The 16,531-nt window shown below is 44.7% G+C and overlaps 1 protein-coding gene, 2 non-coding genes and 1 pseudogene across 3 annotated transcripts; 1 reads left to right on the forward strand and 3 right to left on the reverse strand.

The window, feature by feature from the left end:
• The window catches only part of LOC139572557 (nuclear pore membrane glycoprotein 210-like), a 32,767-nt pseudogene extending 22,204 nt beyond the window's left edge, over nucleotides 1-10,563 (forward strand).
• Nucleotides 10,564-10,944: 381 nt separating this feature from the next.
• Nucleotides 10,945-16,175, reverse strand: LOC139573269 (small ribosomal subunit protein eS27-like). The gene is made up of 4 exons (XM_071396536.1): nucleotides 16,050-16,175; nucleotides 15,347-15,455; nucleotides 14,545-14,655; nucleotides 10,945-11,223 (listed from the first exon to the last, which is right to left on the reverse strand). Exons 1-4 carry the CDS (start codon nucleotides 16,158-16,160, stop codon nucleotides 11,195-11,197), a joined length of 360 nt encoding a protein of 119 aa, XP_071252637.1. The 5' UTR covers nucleotides 16,161-16,175; the 3' UTR covers nucleotides 10,945-11,194.
• On the reverse strand, nucleotides 14,336-14,474 carry LOC139574891 (small nucleolar RNA SNORA13). Its single transcript, XR_011674849.1, has one exon. It is a non-coding gene; the product is annotated as a small nucleolar RNA SNORA13 (small nucleolar RNA).
• LOC139574889 (small nucleolar RNA SNORA13) lies at nucleotides 14,768-14,908 on the reverse strand. Its single transcript, XR_011674847.1, has one exon. It is a non-coding gene; the product is annotated as a small nucleolar RNA SNORA13 (small nucleolar RNA).
• Nucleotides 16,176-16,531: the final 356 nt, after the last annotated feature.

Below are 16,531 nucleotides of genomic sequence, written 5' to 3' on the forward strand. Positions count from 1 at the left end.
GTTAGGAAGTGCAGCTCAGTTTCCACCTCATTTTGTGGGCAGTGTGTACATAACCTGTCTTCTCTTGAAAGCCAGGTCTGCCTACGGCGAACTTTCTCAATAGCAAGGCTATGCTCACTGAGTCTGAACATAGTCAAAGCTTTCCTTAGGTTTGGGTCAGTCACAGTGGTCAGGTATTCTGCCACTGTATGCTCTCTGTTTAGGGCCAAATAGCATTCTAGTTTGCTCAGTTTTCTTGTTAATTACTTGCCACATTGGAAATAATTATCTTTTTGTATTCTCTCTCAAACATTGTCATTGTATGATGAATGTATGTGGCAGGCAGTGTAGTTTGTTTCTGTGTATGTTTGTACGGTATTTGGGTGCGTATGTGCATGTGGTTTAGTAACCCCAGTGTGTGTGTGTGTGTGCGTGTATTTAGATGCCAGTGTATGTGATGGGCAGTGACAGTAGTCAGAACCCCTTTGCTCTGGGCAGTGTAGAGTCTGGTCTCTCCTTCCACTGGAATCTGGGCAAGCTTGGAGTACTGGAGATACAAACACGACACACTCAGGTACGCTACACTTTGTCCCTGTATATGTAGGTCGATGTGTGTCAAACCAGTTGGATCTGTGTGTGTGTGTATGTGTGTGTGTGTGCTTGTGTGTGTGTGTGTGTGTGTGTGTGTGTGTGTGTGTGTGTGTGTGTGTGTGTGTGTGCTTGCGTGCGTACGTGTGTCCTCATGTCTGTACTCATGCATGTGTGTGTGTTTATGTCTGTAGTAGAATGCATGTGTGATTGTGTGTTTCAGAGACACTATCTGTCCTGTGCGGTACGCCGTGTGACTGGGGAGGGTCTTATAACGGTGGACAGCCAGGGAGTTCTGAGGGCGGGGCCTGACACGGGATCCGCCCTGCTGGAGGTCATCGCCATGGAGACCTGTGGGGTGTCGTGGAAATTTCCTGTATTACTCAATAAAGAGAGAGAGAGAGCCAACCACACACAAGTCAGAGTTAAATTATATATTCCATCTTTAATATATATATATACAAGCTTCACCAAAGCCCTTTAATGACTCTCAGATCAATTCAGTGTCTATAAATGAATTCTCTGAGAGTGCTTACAAAACAATTCTTAGTTTCATTTATAGCCAAGATACACCCCTCTCAACTTACAAAGAATCCTTTACCCGAAAGAGGAGTATCCTATCGCTAGACAGCATCAGCTATAAATCATTGTTCAGTTTGATCTCCCAAGACAAGGTTTAAATCTCATGCTTGATACTTCACTGTCTACCAAAACATTACCTCATCCAATGGCATATATCAATTGTCATTTCTAGATTCTCCCAAACCTGGACAAACTCAAAATCAGACAGTGAGCCCCTTAGGTCAAATACTAGGTCAAGATAAGGGCAACCTCAGAGGGGACATACAATGGTTCCAAACACGGCCAAACTCCTTCCCCCTATGAGAAAAGTAGGGAGTGACTGGCGTACAGACATTGTATGAGATAACTAACTGGTTCCCCAATTAATAACTCCATCCCATGGTTTAGGAATAGTTACAAACAACGTTCCCATAAGAAACCAACGTTCCACTCTGTCCTCCTCCCCTTCTGATATTCTACTTAGTACCACATGGTTTAACAGATACATTGACATATGAAGACAAGCCTGACCTCTCCCCTCTCTGGCCCCAAGTTACCAATCCCTAGCTCAGAAGATTCTAATGAAAAGTATCTCACAAGCATATGATGAAAATAACATCTTATCTATCTATGTTACTTAGCTAAATCTGATTCTGCCACGACAGGGGTCAACCAGACCCTGCTCATCAGCGTCCGGGTAAGTTGGTCACTTGTGTCCTTCGATGGGATCCATTCTAAAGTAGACCTGGTGAGAAACTCAGCATCCACAGTTGACCCTAACTGGCACTGGGTCATCACTATCTGACCATGCTGGGGAGTACAAAGTGTATTTGTGTGTTGTGTCTGCCAGGTGTCTCCAGTGTGGTTTGTCAGGCTGTTCAGTGTGTCCAGCCTGTACAGTGTTGGAGGGGGAGGCCTGCCTGCCTTTCCCCTGGGCTGGACCATCAGAGTCAGGGCTCTCTGCTACGACAACCTGGGACAACAGTTCAATGCCCATAACACCCTCACACACATTACCACCAACAGGTAACACACACACTCTGACATTACCACCGACAGGTAACACACACACTCTCACATTACCACCAACAGGTAACACACACACTCTCACATTACCACCAACAGGTAACACACACACTCTCACATTACCACCAACAGGTAACACACACACTCTCACATTACCACCGACAGGTAACACACACACTCTCACATTACCACCAACAGGTAACACACACACTCTCACATTACCACCAACAGGTAACACACACACTCTCACATTACCACCAACAGGTAACACACACACTCTCACATTACCACCAACAGGTAACACACACACTCTGACATTACCACCAACAGGTAACACACACACTCTCACATTACCACCAACAGGTAACACACACACTCTCACATTACCACCAACAGGTAACACACACACTCTCACATTACCACCAACAGGTAACACACACACTCTCACATTACCACCGACAGGTAACACACACTCTGACATTACCACCAACAGGTAACACACACACTCTCACATTACCACCAACAGGTAACACACACACTCTCACATTACCACCAACAGGTAACACACACACTCTCACATTACCACCAACAGGTAACACACACACTCTCACATTACCACCAACAGGTAACACACACACTCTCACATTACCACCAACAGGTAACACACACACTCTGACATTACCACCAACAGGTAACACACACACTCTCACATTACCACCAACAGGTAACACACACACTCTCACATTACCACCAACAGGTAACACACACACTCTCACATTACCACCAACAGGTAACACACACACTCTCACATTACCACCAACAGGTAACACACACACTCTCACATTACCACCAACAGGTAACACACACACTCTCACATTACCACCGACAGGTAACACACACACTCTGACATTACCACCAACAGGTAACACACACACTCTCACATTACCACCAACAGGTAACACACACACTCTCACATTACCACCAACAGGTAACACACACACTCTCACATTACCACCAACAGGTAACACACACACTCTCACATTACCACCAACAGGTAACACACACACTCTCACATTACCACCAACAGGTAACACACACACTCTGACATTACCACCAACAGGTAACACACACACTCTCACATTACCACCAACAGGTAACACACACACTCTCACATTACCACCAACAGGTAACACACACACTCTGACATTACCACCAACAGGTAACACACACACTCTCACATTACCACCAACAGGTAACACACACACTCTGACATTACCACCGACAGGTAACACACACACTCTCACATTACCACCAACAGGTAACACACACACTCTGACATTACCACCAACAGGTAACACACACACTCTCACATTACCACCGACAGGTAACACACACACTCTGACATTACCACCAACAGGTAACACACACACTCTCACATTACCACCAACAGGTAACACACACACTCTCACATTACCACCGACAGGTAACACACACACTCTCACATTACCACCAACAGGTAACACACACACTCTCACATTACCACCAACAGGTAACACACACACTCTCACATTACCACCGACAGGTAACACACACACTCTCACATTACCACCAACAGGTAACACACACACTCTCACATTACCACCGACAGGTAACACACACACTCTCACATTACCACCAACAGGTAACACACACACTCTCACATTACCACCGACAGGTAACACACACACTCTGACATTACCACCAACAGGTAACACACACACTCTCACATTACCACCGACAGGTAACACACACACTCTGACATTACCACCGACAGGTAACACACACACTCTGACATTACCACCAACAGGTAACACACACACTCTGACATTACCACCAACAGGTAACACACACACTCTCACATTACCACCAACAGGTAACACACACACTCTGACATTACCACCAACAGGTAACACACACACTCTGACATTACCACCGACAGGTAACACACACACTCTGACATTACCACCGACAGGTAACACACACACTCTGACATTACCACCGACAGGTAACACACACACTCTCACATTACCACCAACAGGTAACACACACACTCTCACATTACCACCAACAGGTAACACACACACTCTCACATTACCACCGACAGGTAACACACACACTCTCACATTACCACCGACAGGTAACACACACACTCTCACATTACCACCAACAGGTAACACACACACTCTCACATTACCACCAACAGGTAACACACACACTCTCACATTACCACCAACAGGTAACACACACACTCTCACATTACCACCAACAGGTAACACACACACTCTCACATTACCACCGACAGGTAACACACACACTCTCACATTACCACCAACAGGTAACACACACACTCTCACATTACCACCGACAGGTAACACACACACTCACATTACCACCAACAGGTAACACACACACTCTCACATTACCACCGACAGGTAACACACACACTCTCACATTACCACCAACAGGTAACACACACACTCTCACATTACCACCAACAGGTAACACACACACTCTCACATTACCACCGACAGGTAACACACACACTCTGACATTACCACCAACAGGTAACACACACACTCTCACATTACCACCAACAGGTAACACACACACTCTCACATTACCACCGACAGGTAACACACACACTCTCACATTACCACCGACAGGTAACACACACACTCTCACATTACCACCAACAGGTAACACACACACTCTCACATTACCACCGACAGGTAACACACACTCTCACATTACCACCAACAGGCAACACACACACTCTCACATTACCACCGACAGGCAACACACACAGTATATAGTCAAATCTCTCTCTTTTTCTCTGTCTGGTTTATTTTTCTTCAAGCTGGGATTCCTCATGGTCAAACTGCCACGTCCGTTTGGGAAACAAAGAAGTTACTGCCAACAACCAACACTGTTTCTCCTCTCAGACATCACTGCCCGCGTGACAGAACAGCACAATATATACAGATCATTTTTTACCATGCGGATGGAGTCTGCTCCCCTCTGTTTCTCCTCTGTTTCTCCACGTTCTCCTCCGTTTCTCCTCCGTTTCTCCTCTGTTTCTCCTCTGTTTCTCCTCTGTTTCTCCTCCGTTTCTCCTCTGTTTCTCCTCCGTTTCTCCTCTGTTTCTCCTCTGTTTCTCCTCTGTTTCTCCTCTGTTTCTCCTCTGTTTCTCCTCCGTTTCTCCTCCGTTTCTCCTCTGTTTCTCCTCTGTTTCTCCTCTGTTTCTCCTCCGTTTCTCCTCTTTCTCCTCCGTTTCTCCTTCGTTTCTCCTCCGTTTCTTCTCTGTTTCAACAGCAAGACAAAAACCATAACAAAGGTGCTCAGGGCGAACAGTAGCGTTGTTTCCACTAATGTGGATGTCCTCCCCCGTCAACACAGGTGAGTAGTAAATTGATACCTCTCTGCTCTCGCTCTCCTTACCTTGCTCCTCTTCTCCCACCTCCCCATCTCTTCCCCCAGCCCAGTGTTCCCTGTCCCCGGCCCAGTGTTCCCTGTCTCAGAGGGAGGCCATAGAGAAGAAGCTGCAGCCAGACGCAGAGTTACTGTGTTCCCTGCACTTCAGCGCCCCCTACCTCCAGCTCAACACGCTGCAGGCTGTGATGGTCACCACGCCTCACTATGACCTCGACACAGGTACGACAGGGACACAGGACCTCTCTTCCCAATCCCATTGATAAAAATACCATGTCTCTAAAATAATACAGTAAATAATTATTTGACCAATTTTTGACTCTCTCCCTCTCTGTCTCCGTCTCTCTCTCAGCCTCTCTGCGGGGCCAGTCCCCCGTCCCTGTCCTCCCTCTCTCTGCTCTGTCGCTACCTCTCTCCGGACGTTTGGTACAGTTGCCGTACCTGCCTGCGTTCCACTGCCCGGTGTCTTTCCTGGTGCTCTCTGCTCTGCAGCCCATGGCAGAGTTCTCTGTGCTGGGCACCAAGGAGGTGCTCTCTGCCCTACGGGTGGGTCACATTAGGACTAACATTAAGCATTTACAGCCCCACAATACACAATGCATACAGCTTTAAGACCTTGGCATAGACAGTATGGAGTGAATGCAATCCATATCTCTTCTCTCTGTGTTGCGTTCAGTTCCACTCTGACAGTACTGACGTGCTGCTATCTGAGCCCAGTCAATCAGACGGACATCTGGTGTTGTCTGTATACATTTCCACTTCCTGGGTCAAAAGTCAGGCCCTGCCCCCTCCTGCCAACATCACCCTCTCCAGCCACCTGACCCCACAGACTCATGTCCTTACAGTTTACATCACGGTGGACAGCGAGGTGAAGATAGGTGAGGAGCAGACTCACACAGAGCCAAAACACAGCTAAACATGACAATGAAAACGTTCCTATACAACAGTGTTTCCCAAACTCGGTCCTGGGGCCCCTCTGGGTGCACATTTTGTTTTTTGTCCTAGCACTACAGTCGTGGCCAAAAGTTTTGAGAATTACACAAATATTAATTTTCACAAAGTTTGCTGCTTCAGTGTCTTTAGATATTTTTGTCAGATGTTATTATAGAATACTGAAGTATAATTACAAGCATTTCATAAGTGTCAAAAGCTTTTATTGACAATTACATGAAGTTGATGCAAAGAGTCAATATTTGCAGTGTTGACCCTTCTTTTTCAAGACCTGTGCAATCCGCCCTGGCATGCTGTCAATTAACTTCTGGGCCACATCCTGACTGATGGCAGCCCATTCTTGCATAATCAATGCTTGGAGTTTGTCAGAATTTGTGGGTTTTTGTTTGTCCACCCGCCTCTTGAGGATTTACCACAAGTTCTCAATGGGATTAAGGTCTGGGGAGGTTCTTGGCCATGGACCCAAAATATCGATGTTTTGTTCCCCACTTTTGCCTTATGGCAAGGTGCTCCATCATTCTGGAAAAGGCATTGTTCTTCACCAAACTGTTCCTGGATGGTTGGGAGAAGTTGCTCTCGGAGGATGTGTTGGTACCATTCTTTAGTCATTGCTATGTTCTTAGGCAAAATTGTGAGTGAGCCCACTCCCTTGGCTGAGAAGCAACCCCACACATGAATGGTCTCAGGATGCTTTACTGTTGGCATGACACAGGACTGATGGTAGCTTGTCTTCTCCGGACAAGCTTTTTTACGGATGCCCCATACAATCGGAAAGGGGACTCATCAGAGAAAATGACTTTACCCCAGTCCTCAGCAGTCCAATCCCTGTACCTTTAGCAGAATATTAGTCTGTCCCTGATGTTTTTCCTGGAGAGAAGTGGCTTCTTTGCTGCCCTTCTTGACACCAGGCCATCCTCCAAAAGTCTTCGCCTCACTGTGCGTGCAGATGCACTCACACCTGCCTGCTGCCATTCCTGAGCAAGCTCTGTACTGGTGGTGCCCCGATCCCGCAGCTGAATCAACTTTAGGAGACGGTCCTGGCGCTTGCTGGACTTTCTTGGGCGCCCTGAAGCCGCCTTCACACAATTGAACCGCTCTCCTTGAATTTATTGATGATCCAATAAATGGTTGATTCAGGTGCAATCTTACTGGCAGCAATATCCTTGCCTGTGAAGCCCTTTTTGTGCAAAGCAATTATGACGGCACGTGTTTCCTTGCAGGTAACCATGATTGACAGAGGAAGAACAATGATTCCATGCACCACCCTTTTGAAGCTTCCAGTCTGTTATTCGAACTCAATCAGCATGACAGAGTGATCTCCAGCCTTGTCCTCGTCAACACTCACACCTGTGTTAACAAGAGAATCACTGACATGATGTCAGCTGGTCCTTTTGTGGCAGGGCTGAAATGCAGTGGAAATGTTTTTTTGTGATTCAGTTAATTTGCATGGCAAAGAGGGACTTTGCAATTAATTACAATTCATGTGATCATTCATAACATTCTGGAGTATATGCAAATTGCCATCATACAACCTGAGGCAGCAGACATGAAAATTTATATTTGTGTCATTCTCAAAACTTTTGGCCATGACAATACACAGCTGATTCAAATATCCAACTCATCATCAAGCTTTGATTATTTGGATCAGCTGTGTAGTGCTAAGACAAAAAACAAAACATTCACCCAGGGGGAGCAGGTCAGAGTTAGGGAAACCCTGATATAGCCCACTGACTCACCCCTGTATCCACACATCTGACCCTGTCTGAGTGTGTGTTCAGGTTCTACAGATCTGATTCGTCTACAATCTTCCATCTCATCCTGGTCTTTGCTGTGTTTGTAGTTATGGCCACTACTGCCACCTTATACATAGGTAACTATCTAACCACTCTTCACCACCACCTTGTTCATAGGTAACTAACCACACCACCACAACCTTATTCATAGGTAACTAACCACACCACCACTACCTTATTCATAGGTAACTATCTAACCACTCTTCACCACCACCTTATTCATAGGTAACTAACCACACCACCACTACCTTGTTCATAGGTAACTAACCACACCACCACTACTTTAGTCATAGGTAACTAACCACACGACCACAACCTTATTCATAGGTAACTAACCACACCACCACTACCTTATACATAGGTAACTATCTAACCACTCTTCACCACCACCTTATTCATAGGTAACTAACCACACCACCACTACCTTGTTCATAGGTAACTAACCACACCACCACTACCTTGTTCATAGATTATGTCGTAGAAAATCACTTCAAATATAACTCTTACAAGAACTTTGTGAACTCAAATAAGATTTTTAATACAAATTGTATCACAATCTGGAATGTCCGCGGAACACACCCCGCGGCACACACACCGCGGAACACCCCCCGCGGAACCCCTTTCATTAATGTGTCCAATTGTCTTAGGCATATTTCTCTGGTATGTGTCTTATTGGAATTGTCAGACTATATGTCTCTTCTACCATTAGCATCCAGTTGCCTTATGTTACTACTACAGTAACTAACCACACCACCACTACTTTAGTCATAGGTAACTATCTAACCACTCTTCACCACCACCTTGTTCATAGGTTACTAACCACACGACCACAACCTTATTCATAGGTAACTAACCACACCACCACTACCTTGTTCATAGGTAACTAACCACACCACCACTACCTTGTTCATAGGTAACTAACCACACCACCACTACCTTGTTCATAGGTAACTAACCACACCACCACTACCTTGTTCATAGGTAACTATCTAACCACTCTTCACCACTACCTTATTCATAGGTAACTAACCACACCACCACTACCTTGTTCATAGGTAACTAACCACACCACCACTACCTTGTTCATAGGTAACTAACCACACCACCACTACCTTATTCATAGGTAACTAACCACACCACCACTACCTTATACATAGGTAATTATGTAACCACTCTTCACCACCACCTTATTCATAGGTAACTAACCACACAACCACTACCTTATTCATAGGTAACTAACCACACCACCACTACCTTATACATAGGTAATTATGTAACCACTCTTCACCACCACCTTATTCATAGGTAACTAACCACACCACCACTACCTTATTCATAGGTAACTAACCACACCACCACTACCTTATTCATAGGTAACTAACCACACCACCACAACCTTATTCATAGGTAACTAACCACACCACCACGTTCATAGGTAACTAACCATACCACTTCTACCTTGTTCATAGGTAACTAACCATACCACTTCTACCTTGTTCATAGTTAACTAACCACACCACCACCACTACCTTGTTCATAGGTAACTAACCACACCACCACCACTACCTTGTTCATAGGTAACTAACCACACCACCACCTTATTTATAAGTAACTAACCTCTCAGTTGGTGGTGACTTCCTCCCTACTCTAGTGACAGTTAACACTTCTGTATTTGTCAGTGTACAACTCCTGCATGCAGACGGTTCCTGTCCCGGTGGTCGGCCTGTACCCAAACACACGTCAGTACCAGTTACCTTCTACTATATTGGTGCATCAGGTAGCATAAATTATTTGTAAGCTTTATATCAGAGGTAATTGTTCTCCAGTGGAATGCAGCAGTCTTAGGGAGGGTTGTGTCTAAGATGGTGTGTGTTCTCCAGTGGAATGCAGCAGTCTTAGGGAGGGTTGTGTCTAAGATGGTGTGTGTTCTCCAGTGGAATGCAGCAGTCTTAGGGAGGGTTGTGTCTAAGATGGTGTGTGTTCTCCAGTGGAATGCAGCAGTCTTAGGGAGGGTTGTGTCTAAGATGGTGTGTGTTCTCCAGTGGAATGCAGCAGGACGGTGCGTTTCACTCACTGGATCAGACCCTCGTCCCCAGACACAGAAAGGATCATCCGCAGACGCAACTGGCTCTGGAGCACACGGTGACACTAACAGCCCTGTGAATGATCCATGTTAAAACCTTCAACTAAACAATTTCCTGCCAAACGCCGTCAGTGTGTTGCATTGGTCCATTTAAGGCACAGGTGTCAAACTCATTCCAGAGGGACGAGTGTCTGCGGGTTCTCTCCTCCCTTGTACTTGGTTGAATTAAGGTCACTGATTAGTAAGTTACTGTCCTCACCTGGTTGTCTACATCTTAATTGAAAGGGAAAAACCAGCAGACCCTAGGTCCTCCATGGAATGAGTGACACCCCTGATTAAAGAACAGTGAACAGTGAATTAAAGAACTTGAACAGTGTCTCTAGAGAGTTGTTCAGGCATAGATCTAGGACCAGCTTACATTCCCCATATGACACCATGTTATTTTCTAATAATAGAAATTTGACACCTGGATCAAAGACTGACAAGCAAACTGGATTCTTTAACGAAAAAACAAAACTTTATTAAGAAGTGAGAGAAAGACCGGTGGAGTGGTGTTACAGTGATGTCATGCCAGGGGACGTTCTCTCTCTACGCACACAAAGCAGAGCTCAACACCATCTTTCCTCTTCAGTTTAATCTCCACTTTTCCTCTCGCGTTGTCACTTCCTGAGCAGGGTCACTGTGGGGTCAATCCCATCTCTCCTCCCTTGGGTCTCTCGGTCCAACAAGCTCTATTGCTGAGAGTCTAGTGCTGTTTTCTCCTGAATGAGCATCCTGGGTGAAGGAGAAAGAGGAGTTAGTTATGGGCCCAGACAGATTTCACTTTTATATGGTAGGGAGAGTGAGGAGATCAAACTACTATTGATAAGGCCAGACTGACAGCCTAGCGGTTATTCAATCATTTCATCTAAACTGCACACACGTCTGCGTAGCCAGGCGCTAAAATAAACTTGGTTCTATTTTTGATGCTTGACGCGCTGCAAGTCCCGCCTCTCCCATCTCCTCATTGGTTTTTAGGAGCATATACCCACGTTGGTTATTGAAATATGAACTAAAGGTCCACACACCAGTCCCAGTCGGTGGTGGTAATGCACTTTAAAGTTGGTTGCCAACCGACATAAAGTCCACAGAAGGAGATATTACTAGAAACGAACTAGGTTTCCCCTTTTATCTGTGGATTGTCGGAGTAGAGAACACACGATTGTGTGCAACTCAAAATTGGTCAGTATTCTACAAAGATCCAGAAAAACAGGACCTTGTGCATTTCAGGTAAAATAACCCACTGTTTATCTCCCAGGACAAATTGGCTCAACAGCAAGGTAGCTAAATGTTTTGTTTCGACAAAAATGCAACTATTTCAAAGATTTTACTGAATTACAGTTCATGAGGAAATCAGTCAATTTAAATAAATTCATAAAGCCCTAATCAATGGATCTCACATGACTGAGAATACAGATATGCACCTGTTGGTCTAAGATAACTTTAAAAAAATGGGTCTCACCATGCTATTTCTGTGCATTCAAATTGCCATTGATAGAATGCAATTGTGTTCGTAGCTTATACCGTAACCCTGGGGCACTCTGTTCACAATGTTGACATCAGCTCACAACTGCTCACCCACACGACGCCATACACGTGGTCTGCTGTTGTGAGGGCGATTGGATGTACTGCCAAATTCCTTAAAACGATGTTGGAGGCAGGTTATGGTAGAGAAAAACTTTCAATTCTCTGGCAACAGCTCTGGTGGATATTCCTGCAGTCAGCATGCCAATTGCACACCCCCTCAACTCCAGACATCTGTGGCATTGTGTGGTCTGACAAAACCGCACATTTGAGTGGCCTTTTGTCCCCAGCACAAGTGGAACCTGTGTAATGATCATGCTGTTGAATTAGCTTCTCGATATACCACACCTGTCAGGTGGATTATCTTGGCAAAGGAGATATGCTCACTAACAGGGATCTTTTATTTCAGCTCATGAAACATGGCACCAACATTTTGCATTTATATCTTAGTATATAGTTGGTTCAGAGCTTGTTTTGATATTTCAACCTGCGTGTCTTGGATCGCGTCTGGTGTGGACATACAAAACCAACATGGTCCAGTCAGCATGTTATATGGACAGACATTCACTAGGAACTCATTGCATGCCAATATTGTCAACCATTAATACTAGGACAATATTGACCAACTGACTGGTGATCCAGGAAACGGTATATAGCACCGCTGTCACTAAGCAAACAATACAGGGAACAGGTTCCACCTGGCAACAGCACAGATCACATAGTGAGAAATATGTTTAACGTCAAATCACAATACACATCGTTTCGGCATTTTTAATGCTGCACAAAATCACATCTCTGGGTGATGTTCTATCAATTCCCTTGGTCATTTCATGTGTATCTGAGCCATTGCCGTTCAAGCAGCCAGAAATTCAGGCCGGTATGATGCAGCACTGATAGTCTCTCTCACTACCCTGGAAGTTAATAGGAATATGACTTTTAGATTGCAAAACCGTCTGTCATACATATCAGATTTTAATACGGGCCGATGTCATAACGAGAGGTTGTCTTTCTCGAATGAGCCACTGGTCATATGTTTGCAATTTTCTTACATCGACATGTTTAATTTAACAGAGGGTCAAACACATTTCTCCTGTGTCTGCTTCGTCATTGCATGGTGCTGCTGTGAATGTCAGACTCCACGATGAGGCACTTCGATCTGCAGGTTGAAAATGGTGAGACTTCTAAATTGATAGTGCAGTTTGTTTAGGTGATTTCACAGCTAACTAGCAACTTCATATGCTGATATTGACTTTGGTGTTGTGTTTAGGTACGTTTGCGAGCCAGCTACCTACCTAGCTAGCCTATAGAGCTTTGCATTGTGGATTTTGTAGCCGACTTGAGCTGCAACAGATTTCCACATGTTGCTACCAACCTTACCATATCAAAATGAAACATTTGTTCACAAAACATATTGTCCACAGTGTTATGTAGCACTGTAAATGATAAGAATGAGTGGAAATTTCCTCTAAGTATTGTTATGATAATATTGAGGACCCTGGCCATTCCTAGCCCTACAAACACTGCCAACCTGAACTGTGGTGAACACAACCCAAGCCAGCTGAGCTGGTCATGGGGCTATTGAACCTGAACTGTGGTGAACACAACCCAAGCCAGCTGAGCAGGTCATGGGGCTATTGAACCTGAACTGTGGTGAATACAACCCAAGCCAGCTGAGCAGGTCATGGGGCTATTGAACCTGAACTGTGGTGAACACAACCCAAGCCAGCTGAGCTGGTCATGGGGCTATTGAACCTGAACTGTGGTGAACACAACCCAAGCCAGCTGAGCAGGTCATGGGGCTATTGAACCTGAACTGTGGTGAATACAACCCAAGCCAGCTGAGCTGGTCATGGGGCTATTGAACCTGAACTGTGGTGAATACAACCCAAGCCAGCTGAGCAGGTCATGGGGCTATTGAACCTGAACTGTGGTGAACACAACCCAAGCCAGCTGAGCTGGTCATGGGGCTATTGAACCTGAACTGTGGTGAATACAACCCAAGCCAGCTGAGCAGGTCATGGGGCTATTGAACCTGAACTGTGGTGAATACAACCCAAGCCAGCTGAGCAGGTCATGGGGCTATTGAACCTGAACTGTGGTGAACACAACCCAGCTGAGCTGGTAAAGGGTCACACTTCAATTGGGGCTATTGAAAAGCAATACATTAAATTATTTTGGTCATGTCAGTAAAGTATGAAAAAACTACATTTTCAACTGGAAAACAAAAAGGAGTTTTATTTGACATCTCATGGCATGATCCTAAAGTGGCAGGTCAGACTATTACAACTAGAAACAGAACGGACAGTATTATTTCTGTATACTAGTGTGTTCTTGCAGTTGCAGTTATTGAAAGGAATCAGTGGAGACTCCTTCCAAACAAAAGACAACCAACATGGTTACTGTATGCCTTGGTTGACACCTCATTCACTCTGGAGACAATGAATGGGCAACACATAAAGGCATCAATTATGTCCAACAGTATTTTTCCATCCTGGACACTGTGTGGAAGGCTGGGAGTGTGTAATATAGTACCTTCTGTGAGGCGTGCTTTACCCCCTGTAGGTTGACACAATACTGTGGAGCATCCGACACACAGGACGACTGTCTGGGCGTGACTGAACACTGTCGTGATCTTATAGCATCCTGTAGAGAGAACAGTTCAGACAAATTAACATTCACCTCAATGTCCTGAACTGAACGAGACCTACTCGTGTTCTCAGTCCCAACAAATCACACACACAAATGATGTTCTAATTACTGTTGTGTTCTTGCAGTTGCAGTTATTGAAAGGAATCAGTGGAGACTCCTTTCCAAAAAAAGACAACCACATGGTTACTGTATGCCTTGGTTGACACCTCATTCACTCTGGAGACAATGAATGGGCAACACAAAGGCAAGTCGCTACACATCCCTCTAGAAACAAGTCAGTCTCAGTAATCAATAACTACCAGACTAGATTTACATTTAAGTCATTTATCTGACAACTTATAGAAGAGCGCATTCATTTTGTACTGTTCCCCTGTGGGGATCAAACCCACAACCCTGGCGTTGAAAGCACCATGCTCTACCAACCGAGCCACACAGGATCACATCCCATGCAAACTCTCCCTTTGGTGGACTGGCCAGTTTTAGTGAAGACAGGCAAACCAATGACCCGTCAGTTGAATATGGTCCACATCCCTAGATACTAAACCATGGTCAGTTTAGTTAACGTATTTATAAAAAATAAATAAAAGTAGTCAGTTAACACATTCTTATTTACAATGATGGCTGCGTTTGGTGTGAGCTGAGCCGGGGAGTCACTTCTAGCTAAGCTACAGGGAGACACACTAACCTGGACATTTGACATCCATAAAATACGAGTTAGGGCTCTGTACAAGACGTTTCTTCTTGTGACTCCTCTTCTCCTCCTCGGAGGTTGGGTGCAACAGGTCCTTTGCGAGCTGAAAGAGAAACCAGAGGGTGGCCATCTTAGAAAATGCAGATGGGAAAGTCCATTTGATAATCTAGCTAGCTAACAAGTTAAAACAATGTCCATACAGGAGACGTGTACATAAGTTAGTATAATCAAAAACATTTGACAAATGTTCGTTGGGTAAACGCCTGGCTAGTAACTTCAGTACTGGCTAGCCTACGCTTTTTTTTAACGTTATCTTGTTTAGCTAAAGCCTGCGTACGTCCACTATCAAACATAAGTCAAGGAATGCGAATATCTAGTCAAACTTAGCATCGTGTACAAGCGCTTTCAAATGCTAAGAAACAATCACTAAACAACAAACGAGTTAGCTAGCTAGTTACATGTCAGTCCATGCTTTCTATTGCATGTACGCCGCCATATTGCGTCAATTCAGCAGACCATAGCACGCGCTTGGCACGCAGTTTAAGATTGTTCTAGTTATCCATTTGTTGAATAATCCTGAATATAAATAAATCGGAATATTTGCACATTTCTAATACATCGATGGATGTGGTCATGTCCCCCTCAAACAAAATTCCCAAGCTGAAGCAAGGGTTATATTGCCTGTGTGCGCACTTACTGGCATGTTGGCGAGTTTGTAGCCGTTGCCGAAAAGAAGGATCAACCGGAAGTTGACAGTTAATAAATGAACGGGGCGGAGAAGCAGGGGCCGGAAGTGTTTTGTCGCCATTACGTGTCAAGGAGGCGAGGCAAAGGAGGCCATGTTTGTGAGGTCAACTCTTTCTTCCAAATCACACAGGTCTACACACAGAGAGGTTTTGTTCAGCGCCATCTATAACTAGCCTTACTGGCACATTTGATTTTGTTATATTTCTCTCGCAGTGTGAGGGAGAGACCACTTAATTTTTAATAGAGACATTCAATTTCATATTTCTCATCCACCTCATCTTTTAATTTAATTGTCAGTCAAATCCTGTTTGTTACTCGTTGTTTTATCCACGAAAAGAAATATGGTACTAAGGATACACGTACACAGAGATATTATGACATATTTCAGTACATGGGGCTCTATAATACAGCTGAGAAACCATTGACTTTATT

The sequence above is a fragment of the Salvelinus alpinus genome, chromosome 4 (assembly GCF_045679555.1).
Source record: "Salvelinus alpinus chromosome 4, SLU_Salpinus.1, whole genome shotgun sequence".
Lineage (NCBI taxonomy): Eukaryota > Metazoa > Chordata > Actinopteri > Salmoniformes > Salmonidae > Salvelinus > Salvelinus alpinus.